Raw genomic sequence first — 23,311 nt, forward strand, 5'->3', positions numbered from 1 at the left:
TTTTAAAATTCAACTACTGTTAGAACTGTACCTGATGATAATGTTAATTAATAAAGAAGTTAATGCGTCCTTCAACAATTAACTTAAATACTAACGTAAATGGTTAATGATTTTTTTTTATGTTTACAGCTGCGGTGAAGCAGGGAGATATGGGTCACCAGAAATGGGGTCCTGGTGGTGTGGATAGACCTAGCAGATCCTCATACTGTCCTGTACATATAGCTGTCAGTTATAATCATGCTGTAAGTATGATATGTTTTCTTTCTGGTCTGAAACATATTAATTAGTTCCATTTTGGAGAAAAATAAATGTAGAAAGATGAAGTGTTTAAGTATTTTGAAATTTTTAAGGGCAATTCCTGTATTTAATAAGTAATATCTAGGAGATACTGTTAATTTTGAAAGTGATAACCAATTATCACAAATGGGATCCCATACTTGATATGAAATTTAGAGGCCTCCATAGCCTAGTAGTTAAGATTGATAACTTGGGTCACTTGCCCTTCATCAATGTGGGTCAAAAACCTCCAAATCCTTCATGTGAGGATTCCATCAAGCTGGCCTATGAAAGGTCTGGGGTTTTACCAAGTCCCTACCCATGCCAGAAACGATGCATGGAGGAGGCACCTAAAGTCTTCCACCACGGCCAAAAGCTGAGAAAATCACCATATGACCTAAATTGCGTCAGTTAGACCCTGAACCCAAGAAAATAAATAAATGATATATTATATAATTTACACACCAGTATGGAAAAATGTTAGTGTTTAAGGTTCTGTTGTATCCTAACAGTAGTTCAAAAATTAGTGGGTGATAACAAAGTCTTAATTTCAGGATGTACTGAAGATATTAATCAAGCACCAGGTAGATGTAAATAAAGTATTGTCGGCAGGAAAGAACAAAATTACCCCACTCATGATTGCTGCAGGCCACGGGGACATGGAGATCTGTAAAGTACTTGTACAGAATGGGGCTCATATTGAGCAACTAGGTAAGGTTATTTTGTTGTTAAATTAAGTTTTTGAAAAACTGCATTGTCAGGAGTTAGTTAAGTTGAAGAAAGCTTCTGACTAAATTCAGAAAAGATTTTCTCACTGAAGAAGTTACTGCCTGGGTAGCCTGCTTTGAGTGTCGATGGTTGTGGTTTCACATCCTGGCCTTGCCATACAGAGAAGTGAAAAATGGTTCTGATGTGCTAATTTTGTAAAGATTTGTTACTACTACCTCTGCATACTGTAGAACAAGATGAATTAGTGGATTTTCGCAAATGACTTGCAACACATACTTATTTTCACATGCTTATGTCATGTTTCAAGAAAAATAAAGGGATAAGAATTATCACACAAATTGATCCAGATGCGAAGATGCCAGTAGAATCAACACCACCAGTGGTTCACAAAAATTACATGATGCAGTCTCATCCTGTTCTAAAGTAGTGCAAACAGAAATGCTGGACCACACTTAGAAACAGTAATTTGAGCCGTGACATGACAAAACCAACATAGTGGGTTTGCGACCAGCATGGATCTAGACCAGCCTGCGCATCCGCGCAGTCTGGTCAGGCTCCATGCTGTTCGCTTTTAAAGCCTATTGATATTGGAGAAACTGTTAGCGAACAGCATGGAGCCTGACCAGACTGCGCGGATGTGCAGGCTGGTCTGGATCCATGCTGGTCGCAAACCCACTATGTGGGTTTTCTCATGGCGCGGCTCATTTACTCTCTATGTTGGAGAGTAAATACGTTATTCTTGATTCTCACATGACATATGTTATGGACAATAAACAACGATGAAGGAGTAAGACTTTATGTAACAACAGTATAAAAAATTACAGATGCATGTTAAGCAGTGTCATGAAATTTGTGATGTCAAAATCTGCATCTCTGTCAATGGCAAAACATGGACTGCAAATAGACAAATCTTGGAATATATAGTGATAAAATGTAATAATCATCTTGATTAAAATATTAGCTAAATCTTTATCATCTTCATCACGGTTATCAGCAACAGAAACATTGTTGTTGTATGCACACAGTTGTTTCTTCTGAAATATCTAAAACATAGTTAAAAATATTTTAATAGTCAGAATTTTTTTTCAATAGGTTGAATGCTTGTTTGTACTTTTAATTTTTAGCTTGACTATACGAAGTGTATCGAGAGCTATCCTACTCGCCCTGGTGTTGGCATTTGCATCTGTCCGCGTCTACACCTTGATTAAAGTTTTGATGCACATTCTCTTTTTTTAGCTGACCTGAGCCAAAGGCTCATGGTGAGCTATTGTGACCGCTCAATGTCCGCCGTCCGTCCGTCAACATTTCCTAAAAAAATCTTCTTCTTGAAAACCGCTGGGCAGAATTACACCAAACTTCACAGGAATGATCCTTGGTTGGCCCCCTTTCAAAATTGTTCAAAGAATTGAATTCCATGCAGAACTCTGGTTGCCATGGCAACCGAAAGGAAAAACTTTAAAAATCTTCTTGTTCAAAGCCACAGGGCCTAGGGCTTTGATATATGGTGTGTAGCATCGTCTAGTGGTCCTCTACCAAAATTGTTCAAATTATCCCCCTAGGGTCAAATATGGCCCCGCCCCGGGGGGTCACATGGTTTATATAGACATATAGGGAAAACTTTGAAAATCTTCTTGTACAAAACCACATGGCCTAGGGCTTTGATATTTGGTATGTAGCATCATCTAGTGGTCCTCAACCAAGATTGTTCAAATTATCCCCCTAGGGTCAGTTATGGCCCCGCCCAGGGGGTCACATGGTTTATATAGAGTTATATAGGGAAAACTTTGAAAATCTTCTTGTACAAAACCACATGGCCTAGGGCTTTGATATTTGGTATGTAGCATCATCTAGTGGTCCTCTACCAAGATTGTTCAAATTATCCCCCTTGGGTCAAATATGGCCCCGCCCGGGGGTCACATGGTTTATATAGTGTTATATAGGGAAAACTTTGAAAATCTTCTTGTACAAAACCACATGGCCTAGGGCTTTGATATTTGGTATGTAGCATCATCTAGTGGTTCTTTACCAAGATTGTTCAAATTATCCCCCTAGGGTCAAATATGGCCCTGCCCCGGCGGTCACACGGTTTATAAAGAGTTATATAGGGAAAACTTTGAAAAACTTCTTGTACAAAACCCAGGGGTTTTTTTTGGCCGTTTTTATAGCCGTTATTCGGCTGTATTCCCAATGCCAAAAAGTATGTTTTTTTTCCCAAAATGAGTGCAAAAACTCCCAATCCACATTCTGAAAAAAATGTCATCAAAATTGCACAAAAATTGACCAAATTATGGACAATTTTATAATGGAAGTATGTTTAAGATGTTCTAAAATGTGAAACAAGTTATGAGAAAGTGTTTAAACACATCCTTACTTTATCCTATGGGACTAAATATTTTCCAATTTGGAACATTTATGTGTCAAAATTCCCAATTTTGGGGGTATAGGCTATGTTCCCAAAATAGCTAGGAAAAACCCTGAAACCACATGGCCTAGGGCTTTGATATTTGGTATATAGCGTCATCAAGTGGTCGTCTACCAAGATTATTCAAATAATCCCCCTAGGGCCAAATATGGCCCGCCCTGGGGGTTGCAAGTTTTACATAGACTTATATAGGAAAAAAAGTTTAAAAATCTTCTTATCTGAAACAACAACTCTCTTAGACCTTTGATATTTGGTTTTTAGCATTGTCTTATGGTCCTCAACCAAAAGTGTTCAAATTGTACCCCTGGGGTGAAAAAAGGCCCTGCCCTGGGGGTCCCAAGTTTTATATAGACTTATATAGGAAAAAGCTTTAAAAATCTTCTGTCAGAAACCATACAACCTAGGCTTTTGATATTTGGTATGATGCATTGTCTAGTAGTCCTGTACCAAAATTGTTCAACTTATGCCCCTGGGATTAAAAGAGGCCCCGCCCTGGGGGTCACTTAGTTATTATGTGAGTTATATAGGAAAAATACTTAAAAAAATCATCTGATTCTATTTCCAAGACTATTTAATTATAGTTACCTGATGACCCCAAGTAATACGGTGTCACTTGATTGTGACCTTGACCTACTGACCTACTTTCTTGTTTTTTAAGATACAACCTTGAAATATTGATGACTTACACAGTTTTGCACACAAATCGTAAAACTGAATTTCATTGACCATGAATGTGACCTACTGACTTTCTTAATATTTTATCATCAGTTTGATATTTGAAACATGTAGCTCATATTACTCAGGTGAGCGATTCAGGGCCATCATGACCCTCTTGTCTCTTTATCTCAAAAGTTATTCATCATCACCAACATCATCTGGCACAAGGGCCATAACTCTCACACCCATATGTTATGAATTATCCCCCCTTTTTACTTAGAATTTCAGGTTAAAGTTTTGGTGCACTTTCACTCTATCTCAGTTGTTACTGAATTGATTTGATTCAAACTTAAAATAATTGTTCCACATCATCACCCACATCATATGACACAAGGTCCATACCATAACTCTGGAACTTCGAATTTTAGGTTAATTTTTATGCATTTTCACTAAATTTATGTTATTACAGAAAGGATTTGATTCAGTCTTAAACAGTTGTTCGACATCATCACCCACATCATATGACGCAAGGGTCGTAACTCTGGCACCAATATTTCATGAATTATGCCCCCTTTTTACGTTAAATTTCAGGTTAAAGTTTTGATGCACCTGTTATTACCAAACGGATTTGATTCAAACTTAAAATAATTGTAGCACATGATCACCCACATTGTATTATATGAGGGCTATAACTCTGGCACCAATATTTCCTGAAAATTGCCCCCTTTTTTTTAGCTCACCTGTCACCTTTTGTGATCGCGCGGTATCCGTCGTCCGTCCCTGTGTCCGTCCGTAAACTTTTGCTTGTGACCACTCTAGAGGTCACATTTTTCATGGGATCTTTATGAAAGTTGGTCAGAATGTTCACCTTGATGATATCTAGGTCAAGTTCCAAACTGGGTCACGTGCCTTCAAAAACTAGGTCAGTAGGTCTAAAAATAGAAAAACCTTGAGACCTCTCTACAGGCCATATATTTCAGGAGATCTTCATGAAAATTGGTCAGAATGTTCATCTTGATGATATCTAGGTCAAGTTCGAAACTGGGTCACGTGCCATCAAAAACTAGGTCAGTAGGTCTAAAAATAGAAAAACATTGTGACCTCTCTAGAGGCCATATATTTCACAAGATCTTCATGAAAATTGGCCAGAACATTCACCTTGATGATATCTAGGTCAAGTTCGAAACTGGATCACGTGCCATCAAAAACTAGGTCAGTAGGTGAAATAATAGAAAAACCTTGTGACCTCTCCAAAGGCCATATTTTTATGGGATCTGTATGAAAGTTGGTCCGAATGTTCATCTTGATGATATCTAGGTCAAGATCGAAACTGGGTCACGTGCGGTTAAAATCTAGGTCAGTAGGTCTTAATATAGAAAAACCTTGTGACCTCTCTAGAGGCCATATATTTCATGAGATTTTCATGAAAATTGGTCAGAATGTTCACCTTGATGATATCTAGGTCAAGTTCGAAAGTGGGTCACATGCCATCAAAAACTAGGTCATTAGGTCAAATAATAGAAAAACCTTGTGACCTCTCTAGAGGCCATATTTTTCATGGGATCTGTATGACAGTTGGTCAGAATGTTCATCTTGATGATATCTAGGTCAAGTTCGAAAGTGGGTCACATGCCTTCAAAAACTAGGTCAGTAGGTCAAATAATAGGAAACCTTGTGACCTCTCTAAAGGCCATATTTTTCATGGGATTTGTATGAAAGTATGTCTGAATGTTCATCTTGATAATATCTAGATCAAGTTCGAAACAGGGTCATGTGCGGTGAAAAACTAGGTCAGTAGGTCTAAAAATAGAAAAAGCTTGTGACTTCTCTAGAGGCCATACTTGTGAATGAATCTCCTTAAAAATTGGTCAGAATGTCCATCTTGATGATATCTAGGTCAAGTTCGCAAGTGGGTCACGTGCCTTCAAAAAGTAGGTCAGTAGGTCAAATAGTGAAAAAACGTTGTGACCTCTCTAGAGGCCATATTTTTCATGGGATTGAACGAAAGTTGGTCTGAATGTTTATCTTGATGATATATAGGTCAAATTTGAAACTGGGTCAACTGCGATCAAAAACTAGGTCAGTAGGTCTTGAAATAAAAAAAATCTTGTGACCTCTCTAGAGGCTATACCCTTGAATGGATCTTTATGAAAATTGGTCAGAATGTTCACCTTGATGATATCTAGGTCAAGTTTGAAACTGGGTCACATGCCTTAAAAAACTAGGTCAGTAGGTCAAATAATAAAATAACCTTGTGACCTCTGTAGAGGCCATACTTTTCATGGGATCTGCATGAAAGTTGGTCTGAATGTTTATCTTGATGATATCTAGTTCAAGTCTGAAACTGGGTCAACTGCGGTCAAAAACTAGGTCAGTAGGTCTAAAATTAGAAAAATCTTTTGACCTCTCTAGAGGCCATATTTTTCAATGGATCCTCATGAAAATTGATCTGAGTGTTCACCTTGATGATATCTAGGTCAGTTTCGAAACTGGGTCATGTGCAGTCAAAAACTAAGCCAGTAGGTATAAAAATAGAAAAACCTTGTGACCTCTCTAGAGGCCATATTTTTCATGAGATCTTCATGAAAATTAGTGAGAATGTTCACCTTGATGATATCTAGGTAAAGTTCAAAACAGGGTCATGTACCTTCGATAACTAGGTCAATAGGTCAAATAATAGAAAAACCTTGTGACCTCTCTAGAGACCATATTTTTCAATGGATCTTCATGAAAATTGGTCAGAATTTTTATCTTGATAATATCTAGGTCAAGTTCAGAACTGGGTCACATGAGCTCAAAAACTAGGTCACTATGTCAAATAATAGAAAAAACGACGTCATACTCAAAACTGGGTCATGTGGGAAGAGGTGAGCGATTCAGGACCATCATGGTCCTCTTGTCTTAGAATTTCAGGTTAATGTTGGTGCACTTTCACTTTATCTTTTTGTCATTTAAGTGACTAAATGAATTTGATACACACTTAAAATAGTTCTTCCACATTGTCGTCCTCATCATATGACAGAAGGTCCATAACTCTGGCACAAATATTCAGTGACTAATGTTCTCTTTTTATTTAGAATATCGGTTAAATTTTGATGCTTTTTCACTATTTCTCTATTGTTACCAAATGGATTTTATTCAAACTTCAAAAAATGGTTGTTCCACATGGTTACCCACATCATATGCCACAATGTTCATGATGCTGGCACCAAAATGCTATGAGTTATGCCCACTTTTTACTAGAAAAGCTCCAGCTTCCTTAGATGTGCACAGTTTCACTATCCAGTATTGAAATAGTCGAGCGTACTGTCTCCTGTGAAGCTCTTGTTCTACTTTTTCTAGATAAACTAAAGCGTTCAGCCCTGATCCATGCAGTTCTGAATGGTAACACACATATAGCCTCATACTTGTTGCACTTGGGTGCCGACCAGAACAGATGCGACTCCTCAGGGAACTCGGTCATACATTATGCTGCAGCCTACGGATGGTTATTCTGTCTTAAACTCCTGAAAGAGGCTGGTGCAGACCTAGGAATGTCAAACCAATGGAAGGTAGGGGATCTGTATGTGTTAAGAATAAGTAATATATTACTTTTAACCAACAGAAAAATGTTAGTTTGAAGGAAGATTCCTGAAATATATCTGTGTTGTACTTGGAGGAACATATGTGGCTGGGTAAAATTCCCATTCATTTTAGGTTCAAATTTCAAAATCTACAAATTCATATCCCAAGAACAAAGTCATTTTGGCCAGATTGTGAAATTTCCTGCCCACGAAATTAAATGATTGATTGTAATAACTGATGCTGTGATGAAATGAAAGTCTCGTTCGTATGACATTCTTGATTACACAGTAAAATCTGAGCATCATATAGCAATTTAAGCTCTTTTCAGATTTGTGAAGCAGGGCTTTTTTAGCTCACCTGTCACGTAGTGACAAGGTGAGCTTTTGTGATCACGCAGCGTCCGTCGTCCGTTCGTGCGTGCGTCCGTGCGTCCGTAAACTTTTGCTTGTGACCACTCTAGAGGTCACATTTTTTGTGGGATCTTTATGAAAATTGGTCAGAATGTTCATCTTGATGATATCTAGGACAAGTTCGAAACTGGGTCACGTGCCATCAAAAACTAGGTCAGTAGGTCTAAAAATAGAAAAACCTTGTGACCTCTCTAGAGGCCATATATTTCACAAGATCTTCATGAAAATTGGTCAGAATGTTCACCTTGATGATATCTAGGTCAAGTTCAAAACTGGGTCACGTGCCATCAAAAACTAGGTCAGTAGATCTAAAAATAGAAGAACCTTGTGACCTCTCTAGAGGCCATATGTTTCAAAAAATCTTCATGAAAATTGGTCAGAACATTCATCTTGATGATATCTAGGTCAAGTTCGAAACTGGGTCACGTGCGGTCAAAAACTAGGTCAGTAGGTCAAATAATAGAAAAACCTTGTGACCTCTCTAAAGGCCATATTTTTCGTGGGATCTGTATGAAAGTTGGTCTGAATGTTCATCTTGATGATATCTAGGTCAAGTTCGAAACTGGGTCACGTGCGGTCAAAAACTAGGTCAGTAGGTCTAAAAATAGAAAAACCTTGTGACCTCTCTAGAGGCCATATATTTCATGAGATCTTCATGAAAGTTGGTCAGAATGTTCATCTTGATGATATCTAGGTCAAGTTCGAAAGTGGGTCACGTGCCATCAAAAACTAGGTCAGTAGGTCAAATAATAGAAAAACCTTGTGACCTCTCTAGAGGCCATATTTTTCATGGGATCTGTATGAAAGTTGGTCAGAATGTTCATCTTGATGATATCTAGGTCAAGTTCGAAACTGGGTCATATGCAGTCAAAAACTAGGTCAGTAGGTCTAAAAATAGAAAAACCTTGTGACCTCTCTAGAGGCCATACTTATGAATGGATCTCCATACGAATCGGTCAGAATGTTCATCTTGATGATATCTAGGTCAGGTTTGAAACTGGGTCACGTGCCTTAAAAAACTAGGTCAGTAGGTCAAATAATAAAAAAACCTTGTGACCTCTCTAGAGGCCATACTTTTCAAGTGATCTGTATGAAAGTTGGTCTGAATGTTCATCTTGATGATATCTAGGTCAAGTTTGAAACTGGGTCAACTGCGGTCAAAAACTAGGTCAGTAGGTCTAAAATTATTAAAATCTTTTGACCTCTCTAGAGGCCATATTTTTCAATGGATCTTCATGAAAATTGATCTGAATGTTCACCTTGATGATATCTAGATCAGTTTCGAAACTGGGTCATGTGCAGTCAAAAACTAAGCCAGTAGGTATAAAAATAGAAAAACCTTGTGAGCTCTCTAAAGGCCATATTTTTCATGAGATCTTCATGAAAATTTGTGAGAATGTTCACCTTGATGATATCTAGGTAAAGTTCAAAACAGGGTCACGTACCTTCGAAAACTAGGTCAATAGGTCAAATAATAGAAAAACCTTGTGACCTCTCTAGAGACCATATTTTTCAATGGATCTTCATGAAAATTGGTCAGAATTTTTATCTTGGTAATATCTAGGTCAAGTTCAAAACTGGGTCACATGAGCTCAACAACTAGGTCACTATGTCAAATAATAGAAAAAACGACGTCATACTCAAAACTGGGTCATGTGGGAAGAGGTGAGCGATTCAGGACCATCATGGTCCTCTTGTTTTGATTTAGTCAAAACATGTTTCCTCAAGGGAGACTTTACATTAGGGTCTCTGTGGCCGAGTGGTTAAGATATAATATCTTCTGTAACTTTTGGAGTACTGGTATCAAAACATCCTATTAAGTTACCGGACACGTAATGTCAATTTTCATTTGATTATGTATTTTCGTATATTATTTTGGCCTTTTTCGTTACCTGTAGCAACCAGAGATTGTCAAAATTGCATATGTAGAATATGGCCTTGAATGGAAATTGGTACACATTAATATCTCTGCAAGTTATTTTAATCATTTCTTTCCAACTATCTAAATGCTGCTAGTAAACTTCTGGAAGCATTTGTAAAGAATAGAGTTAAGTCTGTAACAACTAGGCTGGGTGGGGGTTGGGGGCAGAAATATTTTCTGGAATTACAGCCATTAATTATTTATGAACAGGGCTTTCTTTTTATGTGTTCCATTTTCTGCTTAGTTAAAACTGCTTGCACTGATGCTGTGATGAGAAAAGTCTCGTTTGTATGATATTTGTGATTACAAAATGACATATGAGCATCATAGATCAATGTATGTCAGCTTTGATTTTGAGAAGTTTGCAGTAATATTTCCAGTTAGATTTTGATCAGACTGTAAATGTGCCTCATTACCTAGAGTTACAGCCCTTTATTGTAAACAGGTTTAATATTGAGTCACAAAAAGTTTTGTAACTTACTAATTTGTTATTTGCTTAATAGCACTGATGCCGTGATGAGAAAAGTCTCGTTCGTATGACATAAATTTGTGATTACAGAATGACATCTGAGCATCATAGATCAGTGTATGTCCACACCGACTTTGAGGAGAAAATTGTTTAAAAATTGAGATTGTCAGAACTTGTAAAAATTGATTTTATGAATGTCAGAACATGTAAAAATTGATTTTGAGATTGTCAGAGCTTGTAAAAATTGCATTGTGAAAATAGGGTGTTTTGAAATAAAGTATAAGACAATTTCTACAATAATACATATGGTTAGATTTTAGCCACACTATGTAAAGGAGACTCAATGCTTAATAGTTATCATAACCCTTTGTTATGATAACAGGCTATTATCCTGAGGGATGAAGTTAAATTTTAATTTTGCAGTTCCTACTTTATTTTCTGCTTAATTGCATTGATGCTATGATGAGAAAAGTCTCGTTCGTATGACATTTATGATTACACAGTGACATCTGAGCATCAAAGATCAATATATCTACATTAACTTCGAGAAGAAAAAATTTAAAAAAAGAAAGAAATTATGTTCATTTGAAATGAACAGTGAAAATAAAAGTTATCTAGACAACTTCGGCAATAAAACTTGTAAGACTTTAGTCAGACTGCATAAAGGAGCCTCAAATCATAGAGTTAAAGTCCTTTGTTATGAACGGGCTAATATCCTGAGGGATGAAGTTTAATTTTGATTTTTGCAGTTTCTACTTCATTTTCTGCTTTAATAAGAGCATTTTGATGCTGTGATGAGAAAAGTCTCGTTCGTATGACATCTGATTACATGTGACATCTGAGCATCAAAGATCAGTGTATATCTACATGAACTTTGAGAAGAAAAAAGAAAAAAAAAAAGAAAAAAATAATGTTGATTTGAAATGAACAATGTCAAAATAATGTTATCTAGACAACTTTTGCAATAAAACTTGTAAGACTTTAATCAGACTGCATAAAGGAGCCTCAAATCATAATAGTTAAAGTTCTTTGTTATGAACAGGCTAATATCCTAAGGGATGAAGTTTTATTTTGATTTTTGCTGTTTCTACTTCATTTTCTGCTTAAGGTATTAGATCACTAATAGTAATTTTTACAAAATGGCCTTTGCTTGGTATATTCTGAATGGTAACCATGTTTTGCACTATATTGCAATTTTTAAACAACTTTTACCGTGCTGTTTTTTTATAAATTTTGTATAACTTATGGTATGTCCACAAGCTCAAGTAGAGACAAATTTCAAAGTGATAGCCACTTTCCAAAATGTCTGCAGAGAACTCATTTTACCATTAATTTTAATAAAAGAAACATCAAACTATTGGTAAACAATTATAAAACACAAAATAAAAATGTCAATATCATTTTTTCTATGGTGCCTCAAGTAAATGGATTTATTGAGATAGAATTCATACTTCAACATTGAAAAAATAAGATGGAATGCTGTGTTTCTGTTTTGAATTTTGCTTACTCCATTTAAAAATAACTTTAGGGCAGATGTAAAACCTACCTAAATTTCTTCCACAATATATAATCTAGAGGTGGAAGCAAAATAATGAAATTCCACGGCGTGTAGCTCAATATTTTTAAAGATGTGTAACTATACCCCTTCTGTTTAAGTAGTAAATTCACTTTGAACACCAAGAAATTGCTTATAAGATTCATCTTTTTCTATTTTTGTACAATGAATCAATAATAAGTCTTGAAAGAAGTAAAAACTTACTAGAAAAAAGGAAAATAAGGGGAAAAAATTGGGTCCCAGTAGGGCTGGAACCTACGCCCCCCTTAGAATTGCAGTAAAAGTAGGCTTATGGTAGGAATTGAATACTCTTCAAAAAGGAGGTTCTCTATTAGTGATCTAATACCTTAATTAAAAGCATTTTGATGCTGTGATGAGAAAAGTCTCGTTCGTATGACATTTGTGATTACACTTGACATCTGAGCATCTTAGGTCAATGTACATGATTTATGTCCACATTGATTTTGAGAAGTTACCTAGTATAAATGTACCAAAAATATAAATACAGAACATTATTTTTTGCAGTGTCTAGTATGCCTTTTTGATTGGAAGTTTCGTGCCTTAAAGGTTACTTGCTGTTGGGATTAATATTATAAGAGCTTGACTTAGCACAGAAGTATAATTGACTTGCTCTTTTTGTCTCGGAGCAATATATCTGTATTTGTTAGGTTCTTAGATACACTGTCAGTTGGAGTTGCCTGTCTTTCTTATATGCTTACTGTCCTTGGGGGTCTGGATCGTAAAGTTGCCAAGAGGTCTTGACATGACTTCATGTATAAATAACAATCGAACAGAACAATACAAGTATGGTACTTTAATATTGGTAAGTTTACACACTACTTTGACAAAAAGAGACAGGTAATTATGACCTTAGTATCAAATTTGAATGTTTTCTTTCAGACCACACCCATTGGTATTGCATTCTTAAAGGGCCACATCGGTATTGTGGATTACCTTATCAAACAGAAAGATGTTGATGTAAACTTCAAAAATGATGAAGGTAAGTCTTGTTTTGAACTTGCAAGGTATGATTTGCTACTTTGAAGATGATTTAACCTTTAGCCAACTGGCGGCATGTGATTTTGCCTTTGCGACAAGTGCAGACCAAGATCAGCCTGCAGGCTGATCATGGTCTGCACTGTTCGCTATTCAGTCAGTAAATTTTCAGTGAATACCCTTTTGAATCATGATTGGTACTGCCCAAACTGAATGATGGACTAGTCCATTTTAGAAAGGGAAAAGGTTAAATAAGTAATATTAAGCAACTACAGTAATCTATAAAGTTTTAACTTGGGCAGAAATTTTTCAACCCCTGCATTAGATAATTACCTTTAACCTTATCCAGGTGCTGAAGTCGCCAGTCATTTGGGACAAACTCTGTAAGTTTTTGTACTCCCCGAACAACAAAGTTGTAAGGGGGTATACTGGTTTCAGGGTGTCCGTCTGTCCGTAGACAAATCTTGTGCGCACCAGCTCTCCTCATCCCCTTGAACAATTTAATGAAACAAGTGATCAGTAACAACAGTAGTTGTGCATGGTGCATGTTAGGTTCTTATAGAAAAAAATTTGCAGAGTTACGGGACTGTTTTTTGTTACTATACTATATACATAGAGTCTGCATATGCAGTCTTGTTCGCACCTAATCTCCTGATCCCATGCATACAATTTAATGAAACTTAATGCAAGTGATCAGTAGTAACCCTAGTTGTGCATGGTGCATGTTGGGTTCTTTGAGAGAAAATTTCTGCACAGTTATGGGACTTTGTTTTTTGTTAATATGCTATATACATACAGTCTGCATATGCAATCTTGTGCGTGCCTAATCTCCCGAACCCTTGCACACAATTTAATGAAACTTCACACAGGTGATCAGTACCAACCCTAGGTTTGCATGGTGCATGTTAGGAGCGCCTTGTCTCCTAAACCATTGTACGCATTTTAATGAAACCTCACAAGTGACCAGTACCAACCCTAGTTGTGCATGGTGCGTGTTAGGTTCTTTCAGAAAAAAATTCTGCAGATTTATGGGACTTTGTTTTTTGTTACTATACTACATACTTACAGTCCACATAATTATGCAGTCTTGTGTGCGTCAAATTGCAATGTACTATGTCAGTGCCTGCGGGGGGTACATTCATCACCTTCAGTGATGGCTCTAGTTGAAACTGGGGGACCAAAAATGTGAAAAATTGAGAAGAAAGAAATCCAGTACTTGTGAAAAGATGTAAGTGTTTAGCCAGATGTCTGTCCAGTGGAATGGAAAAACTATTTTTATCCTGTTTTATTTAGATTTAACATAAGTTGTTTATGTTATAGTAATTTATTCTATTATCACTCATGAATCTGCTGTTTGGGAAAAAAGCAGTTTTTGTATATTTCTGTGTTTGGCCACTAGGTCTCTTGGTAGCTCAAGCATTTTGCTTTGCTCATCTCTTGAGACCTCGGGCAAATGGTGTTTTACTGTATTTGTGTTAAGGGTGTTGGTATCAAACTTTGTGAATTGTTATGATTCTTAAAATTTACTCTATTTCTGCGGGGCCTCCGTGGCCGAGTGGTTAAGGTCGCTGACTTCAAATCACTTGCCCCTCACTGATGTTGGTTTGAGCCTCACTAGGGGCGTTGAATTCTTCAGGTGAGGAAGCCATCCAGCTGACTTACGGAAGGTCGATGGTTCTACCCAGGTGCCCACTCGTGATGAAATAATGCACGGACAGTCACCTGGGGTCGTCCTCCAGCATCAAAGCTGGAAAGTCGCCATATGACCTATAAATGTGTCGGTGCGACGTTAAACCCAACAAAATAAATAAATGAATAAATTATTTCTGCAGGATTAACACTGCTGAGTGTGGCAACCAGCAGTGCACTGACGCCAGGGCTATATGATCAGATCAGATATTTAACAGACAAGAAGGCCGACCCTACTCTAAGGGATGCAAATGGATTAGATGCAGTAAGTGAATGTTTTTATATACTACTCCATGCCGGAACCCATGAAAATTGGAATCCATCCTAACCGTAACTCCTGTAAATCAAAACCCATGAAAGTGGAAACCCCTCAGAAATAGTTATCTAGGTCTGGAATAAGTTCCTTTTATTATGCCCTCCTCTGAAGAAGGAGGGGTATATTGTTTTGCAGATGTCTTGTCAGTATGTAGACCTATCCGTTTCCAATTGATAACTCAAGAATGCTTGGGCCTAGGATCATGAAAGTTGATAGGGAGGTTGGTCATAACCAGCAGAAGGTCAAGGTCACAGTGAACCGGAACACCTAAATGGTTTCCGGATGATAACTCATGAACGCTTGGGTCTACGAGTTCTTGTCTGAACAGGAAACCATTGAAAATTTAAATCCTTCTGTCTCAAGGTCGTTTTCAATTTGGAGGGGTTTAACTGTACTTGCCTATTTTCTAATACCATACTTCTTGCTTCTAAGCACCTCGTCTGAAATTATTATGAAGTTTATATCTGAAAAGGATAAGGATCTTAATAATGTTGTTACATGTTCATGAAATATAACTGATAACACCAGTAGTTCAGTGGCATTCTAATTTAAACTGTTTCATATCAAAATATCTGTGTCATAGTGGAAGTAAGTGGTTCTGTGGGATAGTGGTTTAGGTTGTGGATTTTAAATCACTTGCCCTTAATAATGTGGGTATGAGCATTGCTTGGATTGTCGTGCAAGGAAGCCATCCAGAGGGCTTACAGTAGGTTGGTAGGTTTACCCAGGTGTCTGCCTGTGTCTTTGTCTGCCTCCACCATTAAGCTGGAAAGACATCATATGACATGTATAGTGTTTGTGTGACGAACAAATGAGCCATATATTGGGAATGACAAATTCACTTATTCAGCAAGTCCAGTCTATTCCATTAATTAAAATATGTTCATTTAATAATGAAATCATTTATTTTCATGGGGGGGGGGGGGGCTAATTTTCTCGGTTTAGTTAGTGTGTCAGATTTAATCCTATCGAAGCAGTAAAACTCCATTCAAAAGTCCAAACCCAAAATATTTATCCCAACGAAAGAGCAGTTTTGGCAGAAGCCACAAAATTTTGTGCCCACAGAACAAAATGATTTTGCAGTACAAGACTGAAGCATATCACAGGTGTCCAACATGTCAGCTTTGTTCTTATGTCAGCAAAGAATTCTAAAATATTTTTACTTTGCAGCTGCATCATCTTGCGAGAAATAATGTTGCAAAAACACAGACATACCATCGATGGGGATGGCAACAACAACAGAAGGTAGATATATATTAAATAGGGATTCTTTTTGATTGGTTGGAGGGGAATAGGCTTAACTGTTTGACTTTACCAAACAGTGCTGGAATGCACAGTGGTGCAAGGGTAGAACTTTGGAGACATGGTCTGAAGGTCAAAGGTTTGAACCAGGGTGAAGCGGATTTTGAGTGTGACCTCCAGAATTTCCTGCCAAACTGCATGTACTGGTCAGTAATTCAGAAACTAGTCATCAATGATAGTTAAACTTCAGTTAAAAGCTTTTTCAAAGAGATGGGAAATGTATATGTTAAAGCTATGTTGGAAGGACAAAGTATTCCCATAAATTGTTAATTTGGTTTGTTTCTATGACCAGAGTTTGCACTGGTTTGTGCTCTTATTGTTCAAACAATACCATTTCGAAATAATAAAAAAAAATTGATATTTACGCTCAAAAGTTTGTTTCGATTCTGCGAATTTAAGAGGATGTACTGGCTAGCGACCACCAAATCTGGACGACCACCAAATCGGACAGTCCCATAAATGCTTTATTTTGGTCTTTAACCTTGCTTATCTAGTTACAATCAAATGGATGCTTGATTTTCAACAACACAGCGAAGTCACAACGGTTAAATTTAAGTATTTCACAAGAAATGTTACATTTCATTTCATCTGCACTCAGGAAGCATGTTTACATGTTGGGGGAAGTTGGAAGTGGTGCATTGCGCATGCACAGTATTTCCGTAAGGTCCTGCCATTAAAATTAAAGGCCCCATGCAAAATTTAGATAAGCAGATGAGACATTTAGTAAACACTTAAACTGGGGAAATACAGCTTTGATTATTAAGTGCATGATTTTAATACACCCTAAAACACATTTTCATATCAAAATATCCACTTTGAAAAGTGAAATTTTAAAAGATTTAGTTGGGAGAGATACGATCAAATCATCATTTCAAGAGAGGCAGTTCGCGCCCAGACACTGTACAACTGCTTTCCCTTGGTTGAAAATAAAGTTCAAAATAACTTTAAATCGTTCGGACCACAAAAAAGTACTTGGCCAGGGTTTTTTTTTTCGGCCCTTTTTATAGCCGTTATTCGGCTATATTCCCAATGCCAAAAAGTATGTTTTTTTTCCCAAAATGACTGCAAAAATTCCCAATCTACATTCTGAAAAAAATTTCATCAAAATTGCACAAAAATTGTCCAAATTATGGACAATTTTATAATGGAAGTATGTTAAAGATGTTCTAAAATGTGAAACAAGTGTATGAGAAAGTCCTTAAACACATCCTTACTTTATCCTATGGGACTAAATATTTCCCAAATTGGAACATTTACGCGACAAAATTCCCAATTTTGGGGGTATAGGCTATGTTCCCAAATTAGCTAGAAAAAACCCTGTTGGCCTAATTTTAGAAGTAAACAAATTAGCTCTTTAGTTCGGAGGAGAACATAGCTTTGTTCCCGTGAAATTTCAACCACTAGATATATCTTGTACCAGAGTTATCTTGAAAAATATTCCGTAAGTGTCCGATTGTAGGACACTAGCCAGTCGAACAGTTAGCAAAAGAAGTGGTAGGAGATAGTGGGTAATTAGAGACGTGTGTTTTAAATAAATTATTTTCCTATGTTGCAGAAGCGAGAAATAGACGAGGACAAAATGAACCTTACAGTAAAAATTGCTAAGTTGTTACTGGAAGCTGGTTGTGACCCTACTTCAGAAACTGAAGATGGTAAAACTGCGCTCATGTTTGCCATAGAACAGGTAAAATTCACTTTTTGTTGTGTACTCTAGCAACCTTATGTTTAAGAAGAAACCATATAGTAAAAAACTTGCACCATTTACCTCATTCGTCCTCCACCTCTGATAACTCATGTGGGGAAGTTGGCAGTTACTTGCGGAGAACAGGTTTGTACTGGTACAGAATCCAGGAACACTGGTTTAGGTTTTAGGCCCGCCATTACATGACAGAAATACTGTTGAAAAACAAACTGTTCCAAAACAAACAAACAAATCATTTGTCTTTGTGACACTTTTGAACAGGAACTAATGACCAGCTCTGTGCTAAAGAAAAGGTTTCCCAAAGACCTTAAGAAAAATGAATTACTGAAAGTGTTCTGAGTTACTAAGAAAGTGTAAAAGCCTTCAGAATTTGTGTTTTGCTTTGTTTAGTACAAAAATGTAGTAAGTATTTAATAAGTTCATACATATTTCAGCTAAACATAAAGTTGGTTGAGTTGTTAGTGGAAGCAGGAGGTACAGTGACATCACACAAATCTGACTCGGGTGAAACAATTCTACATCTGATGGCAGATCTCTGTATGGAGTCAGATCTTAGTGGTATACTCAAAATACTTGTTGAACAGGTAAATTTCATGCTGTTCTTTTATAAATATTTAAGAATATCATTCTGTACATTGATAGGATTTGTTACCAAGAATGAAACTCAGTTTTATAGCTATGTTCGACTTTACATACCAGTTCAGTTTATTTATAGAAGTCGTCTGTCAACATTTAGCTTGTGTATGCGATAGAGGCTGTATTTTTAGCTCACCTGAGCAATGCTCAGGTGAGTTTTTCTGATCGCTCGATGTCCGTCGTCTGGCGTCTGTCGTCCGTCGTCTGTCAACATTTAGCTTGTGTATGCGATAGAGGCTGTATTTTTCAATTAATCTTCATGAATATTGGTCAGAATGATAACCTTGATGAAATCTAGGCCGAGTTCGAAAATGGGTCATCTCGGGTCAAAAACTAGGTCACTAGGTCAAATCAAAGAAAAACCTTGTGTATGCGATAGAGGCTGTATTTTTCATTTAATCTTCATGAATATTGGTCAGAATGATAACTTTGATGAATTCTAGGCAGAGTTCGAAAATGGGTCATCTCGGGTCAAAAACTAGGTCACTAGGTCAAATCAAAGAAAAACCTTGTGTATGCGATAGAGGCGGTATTTTTCAATTAATCTTCATGAATGTTGGTCAGAATGATAACCTTGATGAAATCTAAGCCGAGTTCAAAAATGGGTCATCTCGGGTCAAAAACTAGGTCACTAGGTCAAATCAAAGAAAAACCTTGTGTATGCGATAGAGGCTGTATTTTTCAATTCTTCTTCATGAATATTGGTCAGAATGATAACCTTGATGAAATCTAGGCCGAGTTTGAAAATGGGTCATCTGGGGTCAAAAACTAGGTCACTAGGTCAAATCAAAGAAAAACCTTGTGTATGCGATAGAGGCGGTATTTTTCAATTTATCTTCAAGAATTTTGGTCAGAATGATAACCTTGATGAAATCTAGGCCGAGTTCGAAAATGGGTCATCTGGGTTCAAAAACTAGGTCACTAGGTCATATCACGTAAAAACCTTGTGTATGCGATAGAGGCTGTATTTTTCAATTGATCTTCATGAATTTTGGTCGGAATGATACCCTTGATGAAATTTAGACCAAGTTCGAAAATGGGTGATCTGGGGTCAAAAACTAGGTCACTAGGTCAAATCAAAGAAAAACCTTGTGTATGCAATAGAGGCGGTATTTTTCAACTGATCTTCATTAAATTTAGCCAGAATGATAACCTTGATAGAATCTAGTCAGAGTTCGAAAATGGGTCATCTGGGGTCAAAAACTAGGTCACTAGGTCAAATCGAAGAAAAACATTGTGTATGCAATAGAGGATGTATTTTTCAATTGATCTTCATGAAATTTGGTCAGAGTGATTGCGTTGATGAAATCTAGGTCGATTTTGAATATGGGTTATCTGAGGTCAAAAACTAGGTCACTAGGTCAAATTAAAGAAAAAATTTGTGTATGTGATTGAGACTGTTTTTTTCAATTGATTTTTATGAAATTCGGTCAGGTTGATTGCCTTAATGAAATCTAGGTCGAATTTGAATATGGGTCATCTGAGGTCAAAAACTAGGTCACTTGGTCAAATCAAAGAAAAAACTTATGTATGTGATAGAGGCTGTATTTTTCAGTTGATCTTCATGAATTTTGGTCAGAATGATTGCCTTGAAAAAATCTAGGTCGAATTTGAACATGGGTCATCTAGGGTCAAAAACTAGGTCATATCTAAGAAAATGCTTGTTTTATCGAAAGAGACCAATTTTTTGGTCCAATCTTAATGAAAATTGGTCAGAATATTTGTTTCCATGAAATCACTAGGTCAAACATGTTTTACACTGTTACGGAGTGTTTCTTAGGTGAGCGACCTAGGGCCATCTTGGCCCTCTTGTTCAATTAATCTTCATGAATATTGGTCAGAATGATAACCTTGATGAAATCTAGGCCGAGTTCGAAAATGGGTCATCTCGGGTCAAAAACTAGGTCACTAGGTCAAATCAAAGAAAAACCTTGTGTATGCGATAGAGGCTGTATTTTTCAATTAATCTTCATGAATATTGGTCAGAATGATAACCTTGATAAAATCTAGGCCGAGTTCGAAAATGGGTCATCTGGGGTCAAAAACTAGGTCACTAGGTCAAATCAAAGAAAAACCTTGTGTATGCAATAGAGGCTGTATTTTTCAATTATTCTTCATGAATGTTGGTCAGAATGATAACCTTGATTAAATCTAGGCCGAGTTCGAAAATGGGTCATCTCTGGTTAAAAACTAGGTCACTAGGTCAAATCAGAGAAAAACCTTGTGTATGCGATAGAGGCTGTATTTTTCAATTGATCTTCATGAATATTGGTCAGAGTGATTGCCTTGATCAAATCTAGGCCGAGTTCGAAAATGGGTCATCTCGGGTCAAAAACTAGGTCACTAGGTCAAATCAAAGAAAAACCTTGTGTATGCGATAGAGGCTGTATTTTTCAATTATTCTTCATGAATATTGGTCAGAATGATAACCTTGATGAAATCTAGGCCGAGTTCGAAAATGGGTCATCTCTGGTTAAAAACTAGGTCACTAGGTCAAATCAAAGAAAAACCTTGTGTATGCAATAGAGGCTGTATTTTTCAATTGATCTTCATGAATATTGGTCAGAATGATTGCCTTGATGAAATCTAGGCAGAGTTCGAAAATGGGTCATCTCGGGTCAAAAACTAGGTCACTAGGTCAAATCAGAGAAAAACGTTGTGTATGCGATAGAGGCTGTATTTTTCAATTGATCTTCATGAATTTTGTTCAGAATGATAACCTTGATGAAATCTAGGCCGAGTTCAAAAATGGGTCATCTGGGGTCAAAAACTAGGTCACTAGGTCAAATTAAGGAAAAACCTTGTGTATGCGATAGAGGCTGTATTTTTCAACTGATCTTCATGAAATTTAGCCAGAATAATTACCTTGATAAAATCTAGGCAGAGTTCGAAAATGGGTCATCTGGGGTCAAAAACTAGGTCACTAGGTCAAATCGAAGAAAAACATTGTGTATGCAATAGAGGATGTAGTTTTCAATTGATCTTCATGAAATTTGGTCAGAGTGATTGCCTTGATGAAATCTAGGTCGAGTTTGAATATGGGTTATCTGAGGTCAAAAACTAGGTCACTAGGTCAAATTAAAGAAAAATCTTGTGTATGCGATAGAGACTGTTTTTAGCTCATCTGATTTTTTGAAAAAAAAAATGATGAGTTATTGTCATCACTTGAGCGGTTGTCGGCGTCGGCGTCGGCGTCTGCGTCGGCGTTGCCTGGTTAAGTTTTATGTTTAGGTCAGCTTTTCTCCTAAACTATCAAAGCTATTGCTTTGAAACTTGGAATACTTGTTCACCATCATAAGCTGACCCTGTATAGCAAGAAACATAACTCCATCTTGCTTTTTGCAAGATTTATGGCCCCTTTTGTACTTAGAAAATATCAGATTTCTTGGTTAAGTTTTATGTTTAGGTCAACTTTTCTCCTAAACTATCAAAGCTATTGCTTTGAAACTTGGAATACTTGTTCACCATCATAAGCAGACCCTGTACGTCAAGAATCATAACTCCATCTTGCTTTTTGCAAGATTTATTGCCCCTTTTGGACTTAGAAAATCAGTTTTCTTGGTTAAGTTTTATGTTTAGGTCAGCTTTTATCCTAAACTATCAAAGCTATTGCTTTAAAACTTGCAACACTTGTTCACCATCATAAGTTGACCCTGTACAGCAGGAAACATAACTCCGTCCTGCTTTTTGCAAGATTTATGGCCCCTTTTGTACTTAGAAAATATCAGATTTCTTGGTTAAGTTTTATGTTTAGGTCAACTTTTCTCCTAAACTATCAAAGCTATTGCTTTGAAACTTGGAATACTTGTTCACCATCATAAGCAGACCCTGTACATCAAGAAACATAACTCCATCTTGCTTTTTGCAAGATTTATTGCCCCTTTTGGACTTAGAAAATCAGTTTTCTTGGTTAAGTTTTATGTTTAGGTCAGCTTTTATCCTAAACTATCAAAGCTATTGCTTTAAAACTTGCAACACTTGTTCACCATCATAAGTTGACCCTGTACAGCAAGAAACATAACTCCGTCCTGCTTTTTGCAAGATTTATGGCCCCTTTTGGACTTAGAAAATATCAGATTTCTTGGTTAAGTTTTATGTTTAGGTCAACTTTTTCTCTTAAACTATCAAAGCTATTGCTTTGAAACTTGCAACACTTGTTCACCATCATAAGCTGACCCTGTACAGCAAGCAACATAACTCCATCCTGCTTTTTGCAATAATTATTGCCCCTTTTGGACTTAGAAAATCATTTTCTTGGCTGAGTATTATGTTTAAGTCAACTTTTCTCATAAACTATCAAAGCTATTGCTTTAAAACTTGCAACAGTTTTTCACCATCATAAGTGGACACTGTACATCAAGAAACATAACTCTATCCTGCTTTTTGCAAGAATGATGGCCCTTTTTAGACTTAGAAAATCATGGGTAGGACAATATTTCTATTACACAAAAAAAATCAGATGAGCGTCAGCACCCGCAAGGCGGTGCTCTTGTTTATGCCCCCACCCATTGGGGGGGGGGGGGGGGGGCATATAGATTTGCTCTTGTCCGTCCGTCCGTCTGTCCGTCCTTCCGAAAATGTTGTGTCGCGCGTAGCTCTGAAAGTATATGACGTAGAGTCACAAAACTTTACAGGAATGTTGGTCAGCATGTGTAGTTGTGCACCTG

The 23,311-nt window shown here is 36.9% G+C and overlaps 1 protein-coding gene across 1 annotated transcript in view; it reads left to right on the plus strand.

Annotated features, from left to right (window-relative positions):
- LOC123535187 (poly [ADP-ribose] polymerase tankyrase-like) overlaps positions 1–23,311 on the plus strand; it is a 95,117-nt gene that overhangs the window by 33,609 nt on the left and 38,197 nt on the right. The window contains exons 17-24 of the mRNA XM_045317750.2: positions 130–242; positions 831–987; positions 7,427–7,635; positions 12,904–13,003; positions 14,832–14,953; positions 16,175–16,249; positions 17,862–17,990; positions 18,443–18,592. Of these exons, the coding sequence (XP_045173685.2) occupies positions 130–242; positions 831–987; positions 7,427–7,635; positions 12,904–13,003; positions 14,832–14,953; positions 16,175–16,249; positions 17,862–17,990; positions 18,443–18,592 (1,055 nt within the window). The remainder of the gene's footprint in view (positions 1–129; positions 243–830; positions 988–7,426; positions 7,636–12,903; positions 13,004–14,831; positions 14,954–16,174; positions 16,250–17,861; positions 17,991–18,442; positions 18,593–23,311) is intronic.

The sequence above is a fragment of the Mercenaria mercenaria genome, chromosome 1, assembly GCF_021730395.1.
Source record: "Mercenaria mercenaria strain notata chromosome 1, MADL_Memer_1, whole genome shotgun sequence".
Classification (NCBI taxonomy): Eukaryota; Metazoa; Mollusca; class Bivalvia; order Venerida; family Veneridae; genus Mercenaria; species Mercenaria mercenaria.